Source organism: Podarcis melisellensis (genome assembly GCF_964234715.1).
Source record: "Podarcis melisellensis genome assembly, chromosome: Z".
NCBI classification, from domain to species: Eukaryota; Metazoa; Chordata; class Lepidosauria; order Squamata; family Lacertidae; genus Podarcis; species Podarcis melisellensis.
Window position 1 is genome coordinate 46,672,388 of NC_138547.1, and position 21,885 is coordinate 46,694,272.

At 45.2% G+C, this 21,885-nt stretch overlaps 1 protein-coding gene across 2 annotated transcripts in view; it reads left to right on the top strand.

Annotated features, from left to right (window-relative positions):
* Nucleotides 1-21,030, top strand: part of SLC7A3 (solute carrier family 7 member 3) — a 34,398-nt gene extending 13,368 nt beyond the window's left edge. For both annotated transcript variants that reach the window (XM_081896956.1, XM_081896957.1), the window contains 11 exons: nt 9,582-9,991; nt 10,883-11,041; nt 11,676-11,853; nt 12,753-12,865; nt 13,728-13,950; nt 16,294-16,433; nt 16,924-17,026; nt 17,165-17,376; nt 18,295-18,461; nt 20,148-20,256; nt 20,394-21,030. In XM_081896956.1, the coding sequence (XP_081753082.1) occupies nt 9,622-9,991; nt 10,883-11,041; nt 11,676-11,853; nt 12,753-12,865; nt 13,728-13,950; nt 16,294-16,433; nt 16,924-17,026; nt 17,165-17,376; nt 18,295-18,461; nt 20,148-20,256; nt 20,394-20,524 (1,905 nt within the window). In that variant the 5' untranslated portion in view covers nt 9,582-9,621 and the 3' untranslated portion in view covers nt 20,525-21,030. The remainder of the gene's footprint in view (nt 1-9,581; nt 9,992-10,882; nt 11,042-11,675; nt 11,854-12,752; nt 12,866-13,727; nt 13,951-16,293; nt 16,434-16,923; nt 17,027-17,164; nt 17,377-18,294; nt 18,462-20,147; nt 20,257-20,393) is intronic.
* Nucleotides 21,031-21,885: the final 855 nt, after the last annotated feature.

Sequence of the window (21,885 nt, forward strand, 5' to 3'; positions counted from 1 at the left end):
AGTTTGACAGCTGTCAAAAGAGCTGTCAAACGGACGATTAGAGGCTGGAACTGTGATATTTAGAAATTTCTCTTTGGATTAAAGGTGACAGATTGTATCTGAACTGATTGGAAACAAAGTATTTTGAACAACAAAGTAACGAATTGCTGGAAAAGAACTATTGGACTGGTAATCCCCCTGGAGGGAACAAAGGATACTGCAATGGCTGCAGAAGGAAAATTATGGGCAGAGATAGAAAGGATGTTTTTTCTCGTGGGAACTTTACAAGAGCAGACTGCAGATATGAGCAAACAACTTGTGACCTTGAATCTGAAACTGAGCAACTCTGCTGACGATACAAAGTTGGAAAAAAACCTGGCAGCCGGAAAAGAAGAGACAGCTTTGGAAATGGGGGGAAAAGAAGAAGAAGAAGAAGGAGAGGATGTTCAGATGGAAAGTACCAACCAAAAGCCTGCAGCTTTAGGAAACAAAGGAACTGAAGAAGAGGACCAGTGGACCGTAAATCTGCAAAAGGAGAGAAGGACAAAGGAAGAAGCCCCTGGAATATCTGGAACACTGGAATACAAAAAAACAAATAAATATGACTGGGACTTCTTCCTCAAGTTTGAATATGGGAGACTGGCAGACCCTTGGCAGCAATTGCTATTGACTGATTCGGTGGAAGGAAAGAACAAGCATGATTGGGACCTTTTCTTGAAGTTTGAGCATGGGAGATTGGCAGATCCTTGGCAGCAACTGCTACTGACTTTGGTGGAAGGAAAGAAGATGGAACTTGGGACACAACTCCTTCGAGAACTGAAGGCCAATAAGCAACAAAACAGATGGAGAAAGACTAACTGGGGCTTGAGAGCCTCGGATGTGAGAAATCTGGGCTGAAACTGTTCTTTTAGAATAGTGATTTGGGAAGGGACAGAAACCGGGCCAGGGAGGGAGGGGGAGAGTAGAATAGTAAAAATTTATGATTTTTGTTTTTTTTTAATTTTGATATGACTTGTTTAATAAAAAGGGAGGATTTCGTGGGAGAGAGGGTAGGACGACCTTAGAGAAAGGAGCTAATGTGTAAAAATAGGATAAGTAAACTTGAGCCTAACAAGAGATGTTAAATATTAAGAACAGAGGACAAAAATATAATAGAGAGAAGAGGAAATAACTTGCTGAATTAATTATTGAAATTGGAATGTGGGGAGGAGAGATGTGGGGAAGTCAAGGAAAGAGGGTAATGAACATTATATATGTTTTGTTTTGTGTTTTGTGTTTGTGTGTGTGTATGTCTATAAAATGTGAAAACCCAATAAAAATATTTTTTAAAAAAAGAAAAGAAAATGTTCCTCTTTACCCAAGCCTAGGCTATTAAATAACTTATGGCCTCTTAAATGTTGGGGGGCGGGGAAGGAGATTGTTAGTATGACTATTTTATTATTATGCTTTGCATTATGTAATTATTATGCTCTGTAAAATATGTTCTTAATGATGTACAGCACCCTGGGAGCTTTTGATAAAGGTTGGTATATAAATTGAATAAATAAAAATAATAGAATAATAGGATTGAATAGTTGCAAGGTACCTCCAAGGGTCATCCAGACCAACCCCCTGCACTGCAAGAATCTCCACTAAAGCACCCATGACAGAGGGCCATCCAGCTGCTTAAAAACCTCCAAGGAAGGAGAGTCCACAACTTCCCGAGGACAGATCTTGCTGTCAGAGGCAGTAGCTTGCTGCTCCTCAGCAGTCTTCTGTGGCCTTCTGCTCTCCTTCCACACCCACCAAACTCCATACCCAGCCAGTGAGTTTTTCTCAATCAAACTAAAAGGCATCCTTAAATTAAAAAAAATCCGCCCCCACGTTTATTTAATATTAAAACAAATCCTAAAAAATATGTAGGAACACTAAAAGGCTTCCTAAGCAGCTTAGCCAACCTGTTCCCACATCTCTACCGAGGAATATGCTGCTAGGCAGTTTTGTCTGGTAGTTGTCCAGCCATCTCATGTCAGCTCCTGCTTGGATTCTCTCTCTCCCCCCCCCCACCGTCAAGCAGAGCTTCCCATCCTTCATGACAGCAGCAAGTAGTGGCCTCCGGTCCTGGCTGACCAGCACTGGACTGTTTCTAGGGTAGTAGGATTCGTAGACCAGAGCACAGCAGGCAAGTTTGCTTTTGTTTTTCTAGAAATGGTGCCATGATCACGGCAGCCTGGAACTGCTGAGTGTGTGTGAAGTCAAACAGTTACATAAAGAAAAACAAACCAAAGCTGCTGGCTTTTGTAAGCTGTGTGCACTTGACTTTCTCCTGTTGCACTGGAGTGTGTGATTCTGGAGGTTTATGCTAGGCTTGGTTGCAGGGGGATGGGAGGACGAAGCTGTCCTGGTGTGTTTGTCCAGGGGTTCTCCCCCTCCCCATGCACAGGCTGAACAGGCACTTTGGTTTGTGGGAAGAAGCGGTCACTGGTAGCCAGGGGGCAAAATCTTAATACTTCCACCTGCTGAGATCATTTCTGGGCACTGTTCCCACAACAGACCCAGGCTTGAAAAATGTGTTTCCTCACATAACTTTTTCCATTTTTATTCCGCTCTGCTGGAAATGGAAGTTTGTGTTCCTTTGGCTGATGGCGAACATCCATCAAGGTGACACTTCCCCTCCTGTTTGTCAGGAGCCAGGAGGGTGACGCAAAGGACCAAAGCAATGTTATTGCAACTCCCACGCTAACAAGATGCTTCCTTAACATTTCGGCTTCAAAGGGTAAACTCTGGGTTCCATCAAAAGAGCCCTGCATTCCCCAATGGTGCTGTCTGTGGCCATGATCCGGACGTTAAGGAACTCAACAGGGAATTGTTAACCCACCAAGGGTTCATAGCAGACAGTTACACATATATCCTCATGGCCAGCTCCTCTTCCTGCTGCTCATTTGCTGGGTCAATGTTTGTTTGTTTGTTTAAAACAATTTTCACTGGTTTTTAAAATAAATACTAGAACCATTAAACACTTATCCACCAGTACATCTAATGGTGTTTGTTCCATCTATTGACTTTAGACATAAGCTTCCATATTAAATAATAGTCAAATGTATTACGTAACATAACCTCTCCACTGAGAAGATTCAGCTGTTAGTATAACAAGGTCTTGATTTGGGTTGGGTCTGGTTTGCGGCTAGATCCCCTCTGTTCTTCTGAGTAGACCATTCCTCATGAGGGGACCTCTGGCGACAGAGCCATCTGGCAGCTTCTATGGAGGCTCCAGCATTCCAGAGGAGAAAGGAGTTGTGGGCTTCCCATAGGCATCTGGTTGACCTTTCTGAAAATGGGATGCTGGAATAGATGGCCCACTGGGCAGATCCAGCAGCCAGGCCCTTCAACCAAGTCCACTGTAGCCTTTACTCCTGAGGCCTGGGGGGCAAATCACATCAAGGCAGGGCTTGAGATGTGGTCAGAGAGATTCCTAGGAGGCTGAAGTGAAGCATCCATGTTGTGGGTTCCTTCACACCCACAGCTGTAGTAGAAAGGGCCCCAATCCTCTTCTGAAAAGATGCTCCTGGGTTCTGGGATGTTAGCTGGCCAACTACAGAGGGCGTCTTTGTTGATCTTCTCTTTGTACCTTCTGCATGCCAGTTTCCTTCCATTGATGTAAAAAACTATCTCTGGATTGGGAAACATTTTGCACATTTTCTGTGTCTCTAAAGGAGCAGGAAAGGGAAGGAAATAAACCAGAGATAGATCCAAAAATATTAGTACTGGCTTCCCTGCTGCCAATATCTTTTTCATAGCTGGTTTTTGGCTGTTGTTGCGCCTGTGATTCCTTCTGCCAACCACAGAACTGTTAATGGCACAGGACTTTCCTTTTAGTTACATGTTGCCAAATCCTGGTTTTTCTATGCTTTCACTTGTGGGTTCTCCAGGATGCTCATAAATAGCGCTTTTCCCTGTTAGCAAACAAAGCAGATGGTCTGATAGCAGATGGAGATGGTCATTAGTCTTCATAGATCAATGCTGCAGAAAGAGGAAACGAGAGGGCCTCTGCTTTCCTCTGTCTCCCGACAGTGCAATCAGTCAGCTTGATAGACAGGCTGGGTAGATGGCATCTTTATTGATTCCTTGAGGCAGCACAGATGATGGAAATTCTGCAGTTGGCTGGTTATATACAACAAGCAGGACCTGCAACAAAATGTTGCTGAGTTGCATCCCACTAAGCTGTAAGGTCAGAGCTGGTTAAATGTCAGCATGGTTAGGCATCTGCTAGACTGGAGGCTCACATCCCAGCATGGGGTCCACTGGCAAGAGCACCCTGGACCTGCTGCAGTGTGTAGGTAAACTCAGTTGAGGGAGGGGTATCAAGGGTGTCCTGCCTAAAGGGTCTCCAAAATCCAGAGCTGGCACTATGTTCAAGCAAGCCAGTTCCATTTCTCCCCTGCACACTTCCTATTCTTAATTTGCAACTGATACGCAGTGTTCTAACAGCTCCTGGAAGCCCATTCTCATTGGGCTCTTTCAGGTGTTGTAGAGAGTTGGCCCTTTTGTTTCCCAGTGTTGTACCTCTATATACCTTGAGGCTTGCTGACCTACCTCTTTCTTCTCCTGTTGATACTCAGCCTATTGAGTTTTGCAGGATGGGTTCTAATAGGTAGGAGAGGATGTATTACCATAATTACAATTTATCCCTCCAGGCACCCACGTGTGTGGGTTGAATGGAGTTTTGAAATCCCACCATTGGCAGCAAAATTAAAAGCATAGGAATTAGGCTATAAAACCTTGCTTTGAGCAAGTCCAACTAACGAAGTAAGCTGGCTTCCCCTTCTTATCCCGCTTAACAAAGAATCAAAACAGTAAGTAAGTTGAAGATATTTTTTACTTCCTTAAAGGTCTTGCCCTTGTTTTCAGCAAACAGCAGGCAAAAATAATTCTAGGTTAGAAAATACATAGTTGAATTCTAAAACACAGTCTACACTCAGGGAGACATCCATCTCCACTGAAGACATGGTGAAGGAGATATCCATCTTTCCATCAAAGAGAGAGTTACTGACAGGAAGGAGAAGGTTTTTTATTTCTCATTTCTTCCTGCCACTGGAAGCAGGGGAAATGACACCACACAGAGCTCTCTCTCCACTAAATGCATTCCTATGGTTTGAGTCTGCCTATCTATAAATTTATAGCTCTGTGGTCATTAGCCCCTAGACTTACTAATTAATAAGAACAGGGGTGTCAACTTGAATAAAATATTGGGGGGGGGGGAGGTAAGCCCCACCCCACGTAATCCATCACAAGATGTGGCGCATCAACTTAGGGGGGGGCAGCCTCCTCCAATATTTTATTGGGGAGGGTACTTAAAGGACCCTAGGAGCTGGCTCCCATGAACAAGAATATGCATTGTTAGTTTTTTGTTTTGTTTATACTGCAAATCTCCCACAAGTTTGCTGTTAGAAGGATTACAGGGAGATGTTTCCCCTGCTATAAAGGTAGTTATTTGGGACTGAAGCAGTTGGTGTATATACATACTTTGATGTTCCTACAAATGTTAAGACTGTGCACCGCTTGCTTGGTAGCCTGTGATAGGTAAGAATTGCTGTTGGGCAAGCAGGCAGGGAAGCATTTGAAGAGGAGCACAGTTTGGATCTTTACAGCAAATCAACTTTGGTGTGCTGCATTTCCATGGCAGAAACACTGGGAAATAGAATGGAAATGCTTTGTGGGAATGGAGTGAGTTGAGAATTGGGGGTTTCACTTGTGCTGGTACTAAGACCGGGCAGTGTGGATGTCATTAGCCCAGCCTTGTAAAAATAACCACTCTTCTGTTTGCCTGCGATGAGACTGTTATGATTTGTCTGAGCCTAGTGCAAACTTTTCACAAAGAGCACAGATGAAATCCTTTTTATCTTTTGAAAAACAGACAAGGAAAATCTAGTTTGTGTTGAGCAAGCAGAAGATTGGCTGGTATCCTTCAGTTTCTTCTGGGTCTCTTTGTTTTGGATTCCTGGGGGTGGCTGGTGGGAATTGTAGTATGGAGGGTGCCCCAGAGCTTTAATTCAAGTTCTCTGTCTGTCTGTCTGTCCTAGAGAAGCATCTGATACAGAAACTCCCTGTTCAGAATGCTGCTGGTGTTTTTAGTTCCGTACACTGTTTCTGATTTGGTTACATCAATTCTGGGAAGACCAGGAAGTGCCACATAGGACATATGGGCTGATTGATTGGTTATTTAATTTCTTATTCCACTTAATATGTTAAAAACATTTCTAAGCGGTGTACAGAAAACTGAAGCAACAGCAGACAACTTAAACAAAATATTACAAAAATGCACAGGTAGATATAAAAATGTTACATTAATTAATACGAAGTTAGAAGTACTTATATATAAGTCACTATTATTTCATTGATATTGCTTACATTAATTTATTCAACTACATCAGGATCAATGAATTTATTTTTGTCAGTGACAGCCAACACCTTTTCTTATTTTTCACTCTTACTAAATTTGCAATCAATCAATCCATAAGCATTATCTACAACTTCATTCCTTGCCCCCATGGGATCACTGTCTTCGCTCAAGCTCCGTTGACATGGAGCTATTTCCCCCTCTGTGCTTGGTTAGGTGGGATTGAAACCACCTTGTGATTTCAGTACTTGTCAAGTTGCCTTCATTAATTTGTGAAATCTTGAGAGCACTTTTTTAAAAAAAGATGCTGTTTTTTGCATCTACACAGGACTTTTAACAGCAGATTCAGGAATGTGGGGTGCAAGTTTTGTCCTGTGCATCATGTGCCAGACTTAATGCTGACCCCAAGGTCTCATTCCGCCTGGCCCATAGCTGGATGTTCTGGTCTAAAGTTTGTTATGTTGTCTGTTAACCAAAGTTGGTTTAAACTTTGGTTAATAGCTGAAGATATCTTCCTGCCTTTTTATCTTGTGTAAACACTATTAATCCCAAGAACTGCCTTTTGCTAACCTTCATGGACACCTGCAGGGTATGTGGATTTAATGTGTAACCACCATCCCTTTGGCTTCTAAGCTAGCCTCTGGCATTTCCAACAGCAACATTTACCTTAAATACTCTGGGTTGAGACCCAATGGGGTTGCATCCAATGCTAGTCCTACTTGGAGTAGACCCATATAAATTAAAGGCACAAATAATGTTGGCCCTTTCATTCCAATGAATCTACTCATGAATAGAACTTGGTTGACCACAACCATTGCCTGTCTGTATACCCTCTTGAGTATAGGTTCTATGAAATTGTTGTGTGTGAGCTTAGGGTCCCCCCCCCCCGATTGCCATAATGTCACTCAACAAAACAGATGCCTGGATAGGAGGCAATTTGTATCCCCATCAGGGCACTGGCTTCTGCCCAATCCAGTGCTATGCCTGATTTAATCCCTCCCCACTTTTAACGCTAATGCCAAAATCACTAGGGTCTTGGAGGGCTAGATCATGGCCCTGAACTGAGAGTTAGCCACTGCTGCCCTAGACTTGAAAGCTACAGTCTAACCTAAGGTAAAGGCAAAGGGACCCCTGACCCTTAGGTCCAGTCGCGGATGACTCTGGGGTTGCAGCGCTCATCTCGCTTTATTGGCCGAGGGAGGCGGCGTACAGCTTCCGGGTCATGCGGCCAGCATGACTAAGCCGCTCCTGGTGAACCAGAGCAACGCATGGAAATGCCGTTTACCTTCCCGCCGGAGCAGTACCTATTTATCTACTTGCACTTTGACATGCTTTAGAACTGCTAGGGTGGCAGGAGCAGGGACCGAGCAACGGGAGCTCACCCCGTCGGGGGGGATTCGAACCGCCGACCTTCTGATCGGCAAGCCCTAGGCTCTGTGTTTTAACCCACAGCGCCACCTGTGTCCCACACAGTCTAACCTACTTGATTTGAAAAAGGGCCAGTGAAAGGCCCCGAAAAGACTCAATATGGAGGCCAAATGGCCGAAATATTGGGAAATAATAGAAAAAGATGGAGATAACTGGAGGTTGCAGAGTTTGGAGAAACTAAAAGATAAAGTGCGAGATTGGTTACATTACGCTCAGATTAAAGAAGTTTTTAAGTTGGACAAAAAGATAGGATTCCAGGTGGAAAAATCAAAGTTAGAAACAGAACTGTTAGAACCCAGTTCTAAGATACTTTCAAGAATGTATAACTTGCTGCTAAAATGGAACACACAAGATGAAACGGTCAAATCAGCTATGATAAAATGGGCACAGGACATAGGGTATAATATTATGTTTGCTGACTGGGAAAGGTTATGGACCACCGGCCTGAGATTCACGGCATGTAATGCCTTGAAAGAAAATATTATGAAAATGATATATAGGTGGTACATGACCCCAGTCAAGCTTGCAAAGATATACCATTTGTCAGATAATAAATGTTGGAAATGTAAAGAAACTGAAGGAACGTTCTTTCACCTCTGGTGGACCTGCCCTAGAGTCAAGGCTTTCTGGGAAATGATATATAATGAGCTGAAAAAGGTATTTAAGTATACCTTTCCTAAGAAACCAGAGGCCTTTCTTTTAGGCATTGTCGGCCAGAGGGTGTTAAAGAAAGACCGAACTTTTTTTATGTATGCAACAACAGCAGCAAGGATACTCATCGCTAAACACTGGAAAACCCAAGATTTGCCCACACTGGAAGAATGGCAGATGCAACTGATGGACTATATGGAACTGGCGGAAATGACTGGCAGAATTCGAGACCTGGGAGAAGAAGTTGTGGAGGAGGATTGGAAGAAATTTAAGGACTATTTACAAAAACACTGTAAATTGTATGAATGTTAAGAAAGATGTAAGATTAGCAACAATACGGCACCAATAAGTTAGTTAAAAGGAATATGAAGATAAATGTAATCAAAAGAAAAGATAAATTTTGGATAAACACTATGTTAAAATTAAGTTTTTAAAGTCGGGATCTAAATTATCTAAAATTAGGGATATAATATTGGAAAATTATATTATAAGAATTGAAACAAGGCAATAAATTGCTGGGTAAAGTTTGAGATTTTGGAATGCAGGAACGAGAGTTGCGAGGAAGTCCAATGAGGTGAATGAAATGTGGATATTGAAAAATTATATGTTACTCTGTATGTTTTCTTTCTGTTTAAACAAAATTTTTAATAAATATTATTATAAAAAGAAAAAAGAAAAAGGGGCCAGTGAAAATTCCTCAACTGTCCTTGGGTTACAGGTTACTTAGATTCTGGGGATCCGGGATGAACATTGTGCTTTGGAACTGGCACTCCCTGATTGCTTGCTTCTGCCCCTCATAACAATTTTTATTTTATTTCAGTAACAATTCCTGCCTTACTTGCAGCTTATGAATAAATAAACACTGCCTTAAAACAAACATAGGTTGGCTTTAAAAAATGCTCAAGGTGCTGGCCCTGAATGGCTGAACTTGACCACAAAGGGAAGGAGGAGTGGAACACCATTATGGGGTTCTGCTGGGGAACAAGGAATAGCCTGATTCCAAGTGGTTTAGGGCTCCAGCTTCCTCAGCCACATTTTTGCATTACCACTGGCATGGTTCTGTTACATCTTAAAATCCTTACCCACATTCTTGCTGGCGCACACCCCGTATTGCTGGCTCTAACACTGCAACATTCTCTTCTCTTAGATCCTTGGGAAGCATTGGACATTTTACACAATTGTCCAGAATGCTGGAGAAAACCATGGCAAGCTTCGGCAAGAAGCTGATCCGGCAGCGCACAGTGGACCTCAGCTCTGATGAGACCCAGTTAGCTCGTTGCCTCTCCACCCTGGACCTGATAGCTCTTGGTGTGGGCAGCACCCTTGGGGCTGGTGTCTACGTTTTGTCCGGGGAGGTGGCCGTGGACGACGCAGGCCCTTCCATCGTGCTCTGCTTCTTCATAGCTGCTGTCTCTTCAGTGTTAGCTGGTCTGTGCTACGCAGAGTTTGGAGCCCGAGTGCCCAAGGCTGGCTCTGCCTACCTCTACAGCTATGTCACAGTTGGGGAGATCTGGGCCTTCACCACAGGATGGAACCTCATTCTCTCCTATATGATAGGTATGTGCCGTTCGGCTCAGAGTCAAGGAGGTGACTTTGAATGAGCAGACAAGAATGATTTCACCCTGAGATCAGGTGCAAAGAAACAGGTTTGCCTGCAGCAATGCATCAAAGAAGCACCCTTCTCAGCGCCCAAACCCCTCAGGAGTAGGGGGCCACCTAGACTTACATTACTCATTACTTACAGATTCAAATAGCATAACAGTTCAGTCATGGTTGAGAAATAATTTTATGCATAGTTTATTTAAAATATTTTGGGGGCCGTTTCCCCCCCCGACTGAACTATATCCAAAAGAATTTTACTAAAAATAACTAAAATATAGAGAGGAGGGATACAGTTCAGAAGGAATTAATATCAAAACAGCAGCACAGAACTAAAACTACTAAACAGCCAGGAGGTTTAATTTGCCTCCTTAATGATGTTGTGGCTCCTTTACTACTCAGAGAGGGGTGATTCTCAAATGAAGCTTCAATGGGAAAAAAGCCTCTGTCCGGTCACTACCCATCTAACCTTACCTAATAGAGACACCTGGTAGAGAACCTTCTCAGTAGGCATTGCTTCCTGGCCAACAGTTACTATCAGCAGCCTGCTGAACCAACTTAATTTTCCAAGTAGTCTTCAAAGGCAGCCCTGCAATATAGTGTATTGTAGTAGTCTAATCTGAAGTTTACCAAACAAGAATAACAGTGGCCAGGCTATCTCTATCCAGAGAGGACAAGTAGCATTTTGCTTTCTTCTGGAACAAGTGGCTCATCTTGATGTTGTGAGTTGTTCTCCCATATTCATCTCGGGCATCTCTCTGTGGTGTGCTGAGGCCCATTCACTCTGTATGTGGCTGGAAGCGGCTGAGGTTGTATTTGTTAATGAAGGGCTCTCCTTTTGGTTTCCAGGGACAGCAAGTGTCGCTCGTGCCTGGAGCTCAACCTTTGACAACATCATTGGCGGCCACATCTCTAATTTCTTCCACAATCATACTGCCCTGCATGTGGAGAATGTGCTGGCTAAATATCCAGACTTCTTTGCTCTCTTTCTGGTTTTGCTGCTTACAGGTGAGGCAATCTCTGCAGCGGTAAGGACCTTCTTCCTTGGCAATAATCATAGACTTGTAGAGTTGGGGGGGGGCATGAGGACCATCTAGCTCAACCCTTTGCAATGTGGGAATCTAAACTAGATCACACATGACAGATGGCCATCCTACCTCGACTGATTATAAACTTCTAAGGAAGGAGAGTCCACCACCTCCCAAGGGAGTCTGTTACACTGTTGAACAGCTCTCACTGTCAGGAAGTTCTTCCTGATGTTTAGTCAGAATCTCTTTTCTTGTAACTTGAAGCTATTGGTTCAAGTGCTATCCACCAGAGCAGGGGAAAACAAACTTGCTCCATCTTCCAGGTGACAGCCCCCCTCCTCAAGTAGCTTACTTGTCTAACCTCCAAAGAAGAATGAAAGAGGGAGAGAGCCTCAACAGATCTTAAATCAATGCAGAGGTGGAATCAGGGTTCTCCTGAAATATGCCAGTGACAGACTGTTTATGGAGCGCTGTAGTTCAGAGCCCCATGAATAGGTTCTTCTGCCCTAGAACATGTTGTGAAGGTGATCATAATCATCAACACAGCAAGCCTGGAGGCCTGTTCCCAAGAGATTTGCCATAAATCTGTGCACCCATCTCTCACTCTCTTTCAGGTTTGCTGTCGTTTGGTGTGAGTGAATCTGCCCTGGTGAACAAAATCTTCACGGCTATCAACTTACTGGTCCTGAGCTTTGTCATCATTGCTGGCTTTGTGAAGGGAGATGTCAAGAACTGGACCTTATCCAAGGAAGATTATCAGAACCACACATGGAAACACGAGGGTGGAAGCAGGTAAGGGCCCTTCTCCCCTTGCATAACATCTGCCTGACCTTCTCCCCAAGCTTCTGTTAAGTTTAGGATGGGAGGCAGCAGCCTGTCCTGCTCTGTGGAATTCCTTCCAGTAGCACCTTAAAGACCAACTAAGTTAGTTCTTGGTATGAGCTTTCGTGTGCATGCACACTTCAGATACATCTGAAGAAGTGTGCATGCACACGAAAGCTCATACCAAGAACTAACTTAGTTGGTCTTTAAGGTGCTACTGGAAGGAATTTTGTTTTGTTTTGACTATGGCAGACCAACACGGCTACCTATCTGTAACTGCTCTGTGGAGAGTAGTATCTGGGTGCAGGTGGCCATCCACTCACTGCTCCCAGTTTTTATTATGGTCCTGTGCAGCACATGGTTTTAGGGCAATGTGACTGGTTTCCCCTCTCTGGGCACTGAGCAGGCACCAAGCAGAGAGGGCATCCAGTAAGCACTTCTCCCACTATAGGAAGGAGGCCTGAGGACTCCGACAGGGTCCTAGAGTCCTCCTGTCTCCTTCCCTTAGCCTAGTTAGTGCTTTTTCCAGCTTTGGGAAGGAGGTGGGAAGGCTTTGGGACCCTGTCAGAGTCCTTGCACATTCTTCCTAAAACCTGACAGTGCAACAGTGGGGGCACCATATTTTGGCCTAGCTCAGGGCGCCATAGTACCAAAGTCCATCCCTGGCTAAAGCAGGGGTGAAAAGGAAAGGAGCAGCAGCAGAGAGGAGCCAGTTTGGAGAGGCCCTGATATGGTTCATGGATCAGCTGTTCTAGGGGGAGATTTAATTCATCGAGTACACATATTCCTGAGTGGCCTGTCAGGAGGTTGTTCTCCTACATTTTGGCTTCCTTGAATGTTGCTGAAGTACATCTTTCTTTCTCTTTCAGCATTGGGCGCTTTGGCAGTGGTGGCTTCTTTCCCTTTGGCTTTGAGGGGGTCCTCTCTGGGGCTGCCACGTGCTTCTATGCCTTTGTTGGATTTGACTGCATTGCAACCACAGGTAGAGTATCTGCATTTGCGGGGTGTGGCGAATAGGTGAGAAATTCCCTTCTGTATTTCCACATACCCTGGAGCACAGGCAGGTGTGCAATCAAGAGAGAGGGAAATGCCACACTCAGCAACTGGGGGTGAGCTGGGTGCATCAACAGGGCCCTCTGGCATCTCTGCTCTTCTCCCAGGGCAAGGCTGAGCTGCTGTTCCGTACTGTGCTTTCAGCAGGAAGTTTCTGCTTGTGATCTGGGGAAATAAGTCATTAGCAATGTAACTCCGTGCAGCAGTGCACTGCCTTACCTGGAAGTTCCCAAGACCCACTTCATATGAAATAGTTCTCCTGCCTAGAGATGTTCTTTGCCTGAGAAGTAGATTTGCAGGGCAAGTAAACAACCCCTGCACTGTGCAGATTCACATATTTGAAGTAATGTGGTGTGGTGTGATGTGATGTGAATTGTGTGTGCAGGGTGGGGGTCTAAGGCTGTGCCTGTCTTGGGTATAGTAAATGAGAGAGGAATTTGCTGGAATCTCATCTGAGTTGTTCTGTTCAGTCTGCATTTTAATGTGAGCCTAACTCATTCAAACAAGTTACATAAATCAAAACACAGCTGCCTTTTCTGAATTTTGGTGGCAAAATTCTCCAGCAAAAAAAGGGGGGGTGCATATTAAGAGGAATTGCAGAGATGCAGTCATCAGGGCAAAACTGTGCACACAAAAAACATATATATGGGGACAAACGTGCATGAGAAATGTCGTGGTGACTTTAAGAAACAAGCACAAAATAATGTGGAAATGGGACAAACTGAATTTAAGATTAAGAGGTGAGAGAAACTGAAGTTGATATTTTCTTCTGTCTCGACCCCTTTCTCCAGGTGAGGAGGCTCGGAACCCTCAGCGTGCCATGCCCATTGGCATCATTGCCTCACTCCTGATCTGCTTTGTGGCTTACTTTGGGGTTTCTGCTTCCTTGACCTTGATGGTGCCTTACTACTTGGTGAACAAGGAGAGCCCCCTGCCTGATGCCTTCAAGGCTGTGGGGTGGGAGCCAGCCCGCTACGTCGTAGCTATTGGCTCTCTCTGTGCCCTCTCCACCAGGTAAGGGATAAGGAAAAGCAGCATGCACTGAATTTTCTACTGCTGTTACAGAGGAAACGTGAAGAGCTGTGTCTGATCCTCATAGTATTGCATATGTGGACCCAGTATTATTTATTTATTTATTTATTTATTTATTTATTTATTTATTTATATAATGAATTAATTAAATTTGTATACTGCCCTTCATTCATAGATCTCAGGGCAGTTCATGACATAAAAATACATAATAGAAATAAGAACGAACAAACAAAGAATCCCCGCTCCCACAACACATTTTAAAAGGGCATCAGATGTCAATCAGCCAAAGCCCTGGTTAAAGAGGAACGTTTTCGCCTGGCGCTTAAAGGTGTATAATGAAGGTGCCAGCTTAACCTCCCTGGGGAGAGCATTCCACAAATGGGCCACTGCAGAAAAGGCCCGTTCTTGAGTTGCCACCCCCTGGACCTCTTGTGGAAGAGGCACACGAGGAAAGGCATCAACTGATCTTCTCTGGGTCTGGGTTGGTTTGTAACAAGAGAGGTGGTCCTTGAGGTATTGCGAGTCTGAGTTGTTTAAGACTTTCCAGGTCAAAACTTGAATTGGGCCCAGAAGCTAATTGGCAGCCAGTGCAGTTGGGCCAGGATCAGCATAATATACTCAAATCATCTTTCCCTGGTGAGCAATCCTGGCCACCAAATTCTGCACCAGCTGAATGTCCAAACCATCTTCAGATTCAGCTCTGCATACAATGCGTTTCAGTAATCTAACTTAGAGGTAAACAGAGCACAGACAACAGAAGTTAGGCTCTCCTTGTCCAGATAGGGGTGTAGCTGGGCCACTAGCTGAAGCTGATGGAAGGCACGCAACACCACCAAGGCCACCTTAGCCTCAAAGGACAGCAATGGGTCCAGAAGCACCCCACAAGCTGTGTAACTACTCCTTAAAAAGAAGTGTAACCCCATCAAGAGCAGGCAGCATCCCAGCCATCTGGTCTAGGGAACTATCCACTAACAGTATCTCAGTCATATCTGGATTGAGCTTCAATTTATTGGCTCTCATCCAGTCCGTTACCAAGGCAAGACAATGGTCCAGCACTTCCACTGCCTCACCTGCAAATAATAGCCTTTGCCAGCCCTACCTGAAGAGCCCAGGGACTGAACCCAGGACCTTCTTCATGCAAATTGTGTACTCTGTGGCATCCCCATTCCCTTCATCTGCCACAGTTTTCCTCTTAGTTTAGTTGGTTTCAGCATCTAAATCCTACTATCCTACTGTTGGAAGAGTAGCTAACAAACAGAAGCTTGCCCAGTGGAGAAAATGCCAAAGAGCTGTAATCTATAAAACAAATAAAAAAGCAGATAAGATAAATCAAATCATCGGTGATACTTTAAAAGACCAGCTCTGGTTTTAAAGCAGGCAAAACAAGGAGTCAAAAGGCTATTAAGTGCCATTTAAGACTCAAGTGAAGTGGGCGCACTTTGCCTAGTAGCCTCAAGGGTCGTACCAAAGTGTAAGGCAAACGTGTCTCAGGATAGAGTTCCTTGAGCATGGGCGCAACTACAGAGAAAGCCCTTGCCCCAGTAGCTGCTTACCTGTCAAGCGTAGGTCAGCAATCAAAGCAAAACACAGTGTCAGTGAAGTTAACTCTTTATTCAAGAAACCAAAACGGTGCAGACCTAGTGATCCTGGTAGGTCTTGGTAGGTCTTGCTCCAACAAGGCAGTTGCAAGGACTGAAGGTCCCCGCCATCTCCCAACACTTCCTAAGGCTCCTCAGGTTCTTTCCAAAGCAATTGGAAACTTCACCTGTGCACACCCCTCCTCTGCTTTGCCCTCTTCATTTCATTGCGTGTTCTAGGAGACCAGAGGGTAGAGGAGCTGGTCGCAGCAGGACTGCTCCCTCTAGCTTCCACTTCCACCTCAGAGTCTGAATTGCCCCCTGCCTGTTCCTGCTCACTAAACTCTGTTACCCCTTCAGCTTCTGACACCTCCTTCTCCCAGTCTGCTCCCTCTTTTCCCTCTGGCCAGCACCATCATCCCACCTCCAGTTTCTGGGCTCGCCGTTGGGTGTACCTCAGCTGGTGCCTCCCACACTCTGCATCCAGCCAATCCATGCATTATCTAAGCTTGGGACATAGCTGCCTCCATCCTAGAAGTGGTGGATGTGGGAGTAGACAGTGTTTTGGACACCTTGGGCTTCAGGCTCCTTAAGTCAGGCCATCAACTTGATTTGAACCCAGAAGGTGACTTGTGCTAAGGTGGCCACAGGCTCCGTTCATGAGCTGTTGGCCATCTGCGTTCTCTTCGTATGGAAGTTCTCAGATATGCCCAGGTCTTGATTTTATGTCTCTTCCTGCCCATTGCAGTTTGCTTGGTTCCATATTCCCAATGCCACGGGTGATCTATGCCATGGCTGAAGATGGACTACTCTTCAGGTTTCTGTACCGGGTCCACAGCCGAACCAAGACTCCCTTGGTGGCTACTGTTGTGTCAGGCATCATTGCTGGTATGGATATCTTAGTGGATCTTTTTCCTTTCGCCCTCTACACTTCCATCACCATTACCGCTCCTAGTGGTGCAGCAATAAAATTGCTAGCAAATTTGAAAAGCTAAGCAGAGTCTAGTATAGTTTCAAGTTGGATGGGGGACTAAGTGTTGATATACTTGCAGTGCAGGGGATTGGACTACATGACACTTGGGGTTCCTTACAACTCTATGATTCTATCCAGTGTGGCGTAATGTTTAGAATGTTGGACTATGACCTGGAAGAGCAGGGTTAGAATCACCATCCAGCCATGAAGCTCCCTGGGTGACCTTGAGCCAGTCAACATCTCTTAGCCTAATCTACCTCAAAGGTTTGTTGTGAGGATGAAATGGGGAGGAAGCATGAACCATGTACACCACCTTGAGATCCTTGGAATATAAAGGTGGTATATAAATGTAGTAAATAAATAAGTAAGCCAGCCCATGAGTCATGTGGGGCTATTATCTTGCAGGTCTAATGGCATTTCTCTTTGAGCTGAAGGACCTGGTTAACCTCATGTCCATTGGCACTCTGCTGGCGTACTCCTTGGTTGCTGTTTGTGTCCTCATCCTCAGGTGGGTACTTCTTGGAGTGAGCAGCACTCCACACAGAGTTCTCCAAGCCATGTCTAGGCCTGGTGGGTGCCCCTTTGCAGAAGGACTGACAGGGAATTGCAGTTTCCTTTTACTTAACTCTTCTGCCTTTGCTGATAGATACCAGCCTGACCTGTTTGCTCCCTCCAAAGACTTGGAAATGCTTGAGATGAATGGAAGTGAAGAAGAGAAGGTGGTGATTAATCTCTCTCTCCGTGATGGCCATGTGGCCCTGAAAGACAAGTTCACCTGGAGGCGCCTTTTCTGCCCTTCCGGAGATGTTCCAACTTCCATCTCAGGGCGCATTGTCTACATCAGCAGCACAGTTGTCTGTAAGTGCTGGCATGTGCGGGGTCTAAACTGAGCATGTTTGCTCACCTGGATGGGCGAAGCCGGAGTGGACCACAGGGGTGATGCTGAGCCCCTGCTGCTTCCCAAGGCAGAGCTCTGGTTTGGCTGTGGAGATGGATGTGGGTGGGCGGGGTTAGCTCAAAGCGTAAGTGCTGCATGTTCTGACTCCGATATTTCCAGTTAAAACAGGAATGAGGAACTTGTGGCCCACCTATTGTTGGTGGCTGGAGCCATGATTCTCAAAGGGTGTACTATGCCACACTAGTGTGACAGGAGAGGATAGCAAGTGTGGTGGGAAGATTCAAGGACAACCAACATTATATTTTGGGAATGATATAAGTTATTCTGTAGCTGAATTGTTTTCTACTTTCTGGATGTCCCATATTATAAAGCAGTTGTGTTCTAAATCAAGTACTGCTGGGAGTTGTTTCATTTTGTTTTCCAATTTATCAATAAAAAATTCAGTGTGGTGCAAGCAATTTTTTTTCTGAAATTGTGGCCCAGAGGAAAAGATTTGCGAACCAGTAGGTTAGAGTTTAGGCAAGGACAAGGGAGAGCAGGGGCCAGATCCCCAGTAACCCGGGACCAGTCGCTGCCTCTCAGCCCTGGGTTGTGGTGAGAGTAAAATGGAGGGGGCACAACTATGTGTGCCACCTTGAGCTCCTTGGAGGAAAGGTGGGCTACAAATGGAAGGAAGGAAGGAAGGAAGGAAGGAAGGAAGGAAGGAAGGAAGGAAGGAGCCTTCCATCTTCTCTGGTCCCCAACTATGCGAGTTGGGGCTGATGTGAGTTGGTGTCCAGCTTCTAGAGGTCTCTGCCTTGAGGTAAAAGATTCTCAAGTGGAACGATGGGGCAGTTTTCAGCTCTATAAATCTGGCTTTTGGTGGTCTTGTCTTGCAGCTCTGATGATCACCACTCTCTGTGGCATCTTGGCACAACAGTCGGCAGCTCTCATGCAATGCAGCATTGGCTGGGTCGTTGCCTGCGTGGTTCTCCTGGTTGTTTCACTCGTTGGCACCATCATCATCTGGAGGCAGCCAGAGAGCAAGACACGCCTCACTTTCAAAGTAAGAGTTCTGGCCAAAGGGCTGCCTTTGCTTGTGGGATTTTGGGGCACTTGCATGTGGCAGAGCTGGATTACCTCAAGGTGGCACATCAGCACTTGCCAAACAATCTTCTGCCATTGCTGGATCTTTTGGGGGAGAGATAAGCCATCACATCTTTGTCCCATTTCAGAAGTAGTGTGTGTGTGTGTGTTTACTTCGTCTTTCTCTCCTGGACATGATTGCTTGATGGGTCATCTCTCTCTCCCTCTAAAGTTTGGGACTATTGTGCCCTCTACACTGCACTTAAGACTTTAGTTCAGCTTGCTTTACAGGACCCCTCTGGTTCTTGCTGGCCTTTGGCTAGGGTTAGGGGGAAGGTGATAGGGCTCAAGATGTCCCTTCCTTCAGGAAGTGTTATGTTCCTGCCTGCAGGAATAGACTAGGACTTTCTGTTCATTGTCAAATTACTGGAGATGGAAGGACAGTCCCAGAGATCCATTGGATGATCCTTTGTTTGCCCCCTTCAAACCTTGAACTCTGATGGGGGAAGTGGAGGGGATACCCAAGTACAGTACATTCGCATCTTACCTGCATTTAACTTGTGTGATTTCATCCTTGTGTGGTTGAAGTCCACAAATTAATTTCACACAAGTTGGACAGCTTAAAAGCTCCTTTGCACTGGGCTTTCTGATACAAAAAGAGCTTTTAAGCTCCCAGACTTGCTCACCAGGCTCTGGGAGGCTTTAAAGAACTCGTGGGAACTTGGATGGTCCAGTGAGGTCTTGTGAGAGCAGCCCAGAGCATTTAAAACTCTCTGTCTTGTTTAGAAGATAAGGATGGTCATGCAGGGACAGTTCCAAGGGGAGCAGTTCAGCTGTATGCGTTTCTGCAGATATGTGCCATCCCCAGAACGTAAACCCCATACAAGGCACAATTGTACTGTAGTATAGGGGGAAATGAAGAATTTGCAATCTGCTCTAATGGAACTGAGTGACATCCCTTCTGCAATAGCATCTGTTATGAGAATCCTCTTCTTCCAATTGTGTAAAAAGTAATTATTTCCCCAACCTACCCCAGCAACTGCAACTATCCCTAGGAATAACTGCTGCTTGTTGTAGGTACCTGTTGACCTGTATCCATGATATCACTCATGACTTAGCATCACAACCTGCCCCCTCTATGCCAATGAAATTTTGCAAGCAACATTCTTCTACTTCCCCACAGCTCCCATCAATGCAATCTACTTGGATGCAGTCTTCCAGTTGAGTGCTCAGCCACTGTTAATTTAAAAGCAGCACTAGCCTCCTGCTTTATTCTGTACAAGAGCAAGACAACAGTCTCCTTCTGCACAGCCTCACTATTTCAGGAACATGATGGAACTGATGGGAGGAAAGGATTTTCAGGAGAGGATCCTTGGAAAATATTGAGAAAGCCATTCTTTCCCCATGCTGCTTCTCCCCTCCCCTTAAATACCATTACTTGGAGACTGGAAATTTGTACTGGAGGCACAATATAGGGGTTGGTCCAAGACTGTGCTTCACCAGCCCCTGCTTTTAGCCCCCCCCCCCCCGCCCAACTGCCTGGAAAGGCCCGATTGAAGACCAGGCTAAGCTTTAATCCTAATGGAAATTGTGGGTGGTAGCTAGTTTTTCCCAAAAGGCAAGGTGTTTTGCATCCTCTTGCATTGGGCCTGTTTGTCTTTTACAGGTCCCTGGCCTGCCACTGCTTCCCCTCTTCAGTATCTTGGTGAATATCTATCTCATGATGAAGCTGGATGCAGGTACCTGGGCCCGTTTTGCTGTCTGGATGGCAATAGGTGAGGAGCCACCCTGTCTGTGAAAGCTACCATAACAGGAAACAGTCCCAATCTCACTTGGTGGTTCATTGCTTGTGAAGGCTAGGGAAGGCTGGCTGTGGATGCTTTGTGACCATTGGGCTCCATTTCTCTTCTAGGCTTTGCCATCTATTTTGGATATGGGATCCGCCACAGTGTACAAGGACAAGTCACTCCACAGTCTCAGATAGTGGCAAGCAAACCTCTCCAGCGGGCACCCTCCGACCTGAGCCAAGATAGAGATGTCTGAGAAGAGGATGTGGTTCTTTCCTTGTCCCCACCTCCTACCCACCACAGGTCCCCTTGAGCTCTACCTTCCTCCTATGCCACCTTAGGACAAACTCTTGGGCAAATGGTCTCTCCAGCATGCTGTAGTATATCCAAGTCAACCGTGTCATCCTGTAGAGCAGGCGGGGAGAGGAAGCACCAGCAGGAAGTGGGGCAGACTCAAAGGAGAGCTGATTCTTCTGCTCTTGAGGGAAAGACAACCCTTGAGCAAAGAAGCAGCCCCTCCCTTCATGTCTGTGTTTATTCTCTTTGGGCCATGTTGGCAAGAGGTTGCCTTTCTCACATGTAGATGTTTGTGAAAGTGTCAGCTTGTCTGCAGTCCAAAAACATGTCTCTAGACCCTGAAGCTATAAGTATTTGTTGCTGTCCTGTTCATTGTTTGTATAACGTCAAAACATTGATGTTTTGTACAATTGAAACTCCAAAGGACCATTTTTTAAAAAAATAAAAATGTGGGTTTTTTTGTTATGTTGGTCATACTTCATGTCAATTTACTTTCTTATTAAGCTCTCTTTCAACACACCTGAAAGCTAAAATACATGGCTCCATAAAACACACAATTATTCTGGGGCTTCTGGCAATCTGGTCTTGGGCCATTCAGTAGTCCAATGTGGTGGTGCGGCAGAAGCACTTGAATAGATTTTGTTCCACTGCAAAGGAGCATCTTTCCTTTCGCCAACTGCTTTACCCAGGCTTGCTTCTTAGCCAGAGGCCACACTGGTAAAGCAAACTTGGTGTTGCTTTACAAGCAGAATAAACCACCCTCCCTTCCACTAGCACAGGTCAAACATTCTGCAGCACGAGGCAAGGGCCTGTTTCTTGACACTATAGCACTTTTAAATGATGGTGCATTGCATGGGATTACAAATAACAAGGCATAATTAAAATCTTTTTCTGCAATGGCCCTGCTCTTCACTCAGCACTTTCACATTTTGCAACCCGTATGCATTTACTATTTTATTGGGGGGTGGGCATAATTCTACTTGTCATAAGGATGGGAAACATTTCTGCACTGAAGTTCACCTTATGAAGCCTGATTCCTAATCTCTCTCACTTTGCACTGTCAAACACTTTCAAGCTTGTTTTGTGGGGTAGCAGCTCCCCCTGGCCCCTCCAGCTATTCCAGTGATTCAAAGGCTGAATCAAGTGCAAAGATCAGGATACAAGTGCTCTGATTCAGGATGAGCCTGAATGGAAGACTAGTGCAGGTCTGTGGTGTAGCTCGGCCTGCATTCATGTACCTTCGTCTCCGTCAGCTGGACCAAGGTAGACACTTTTGTTTTGTGGGCAAGTATATTGTTTTTCACGATGTAGGAGTGCAAA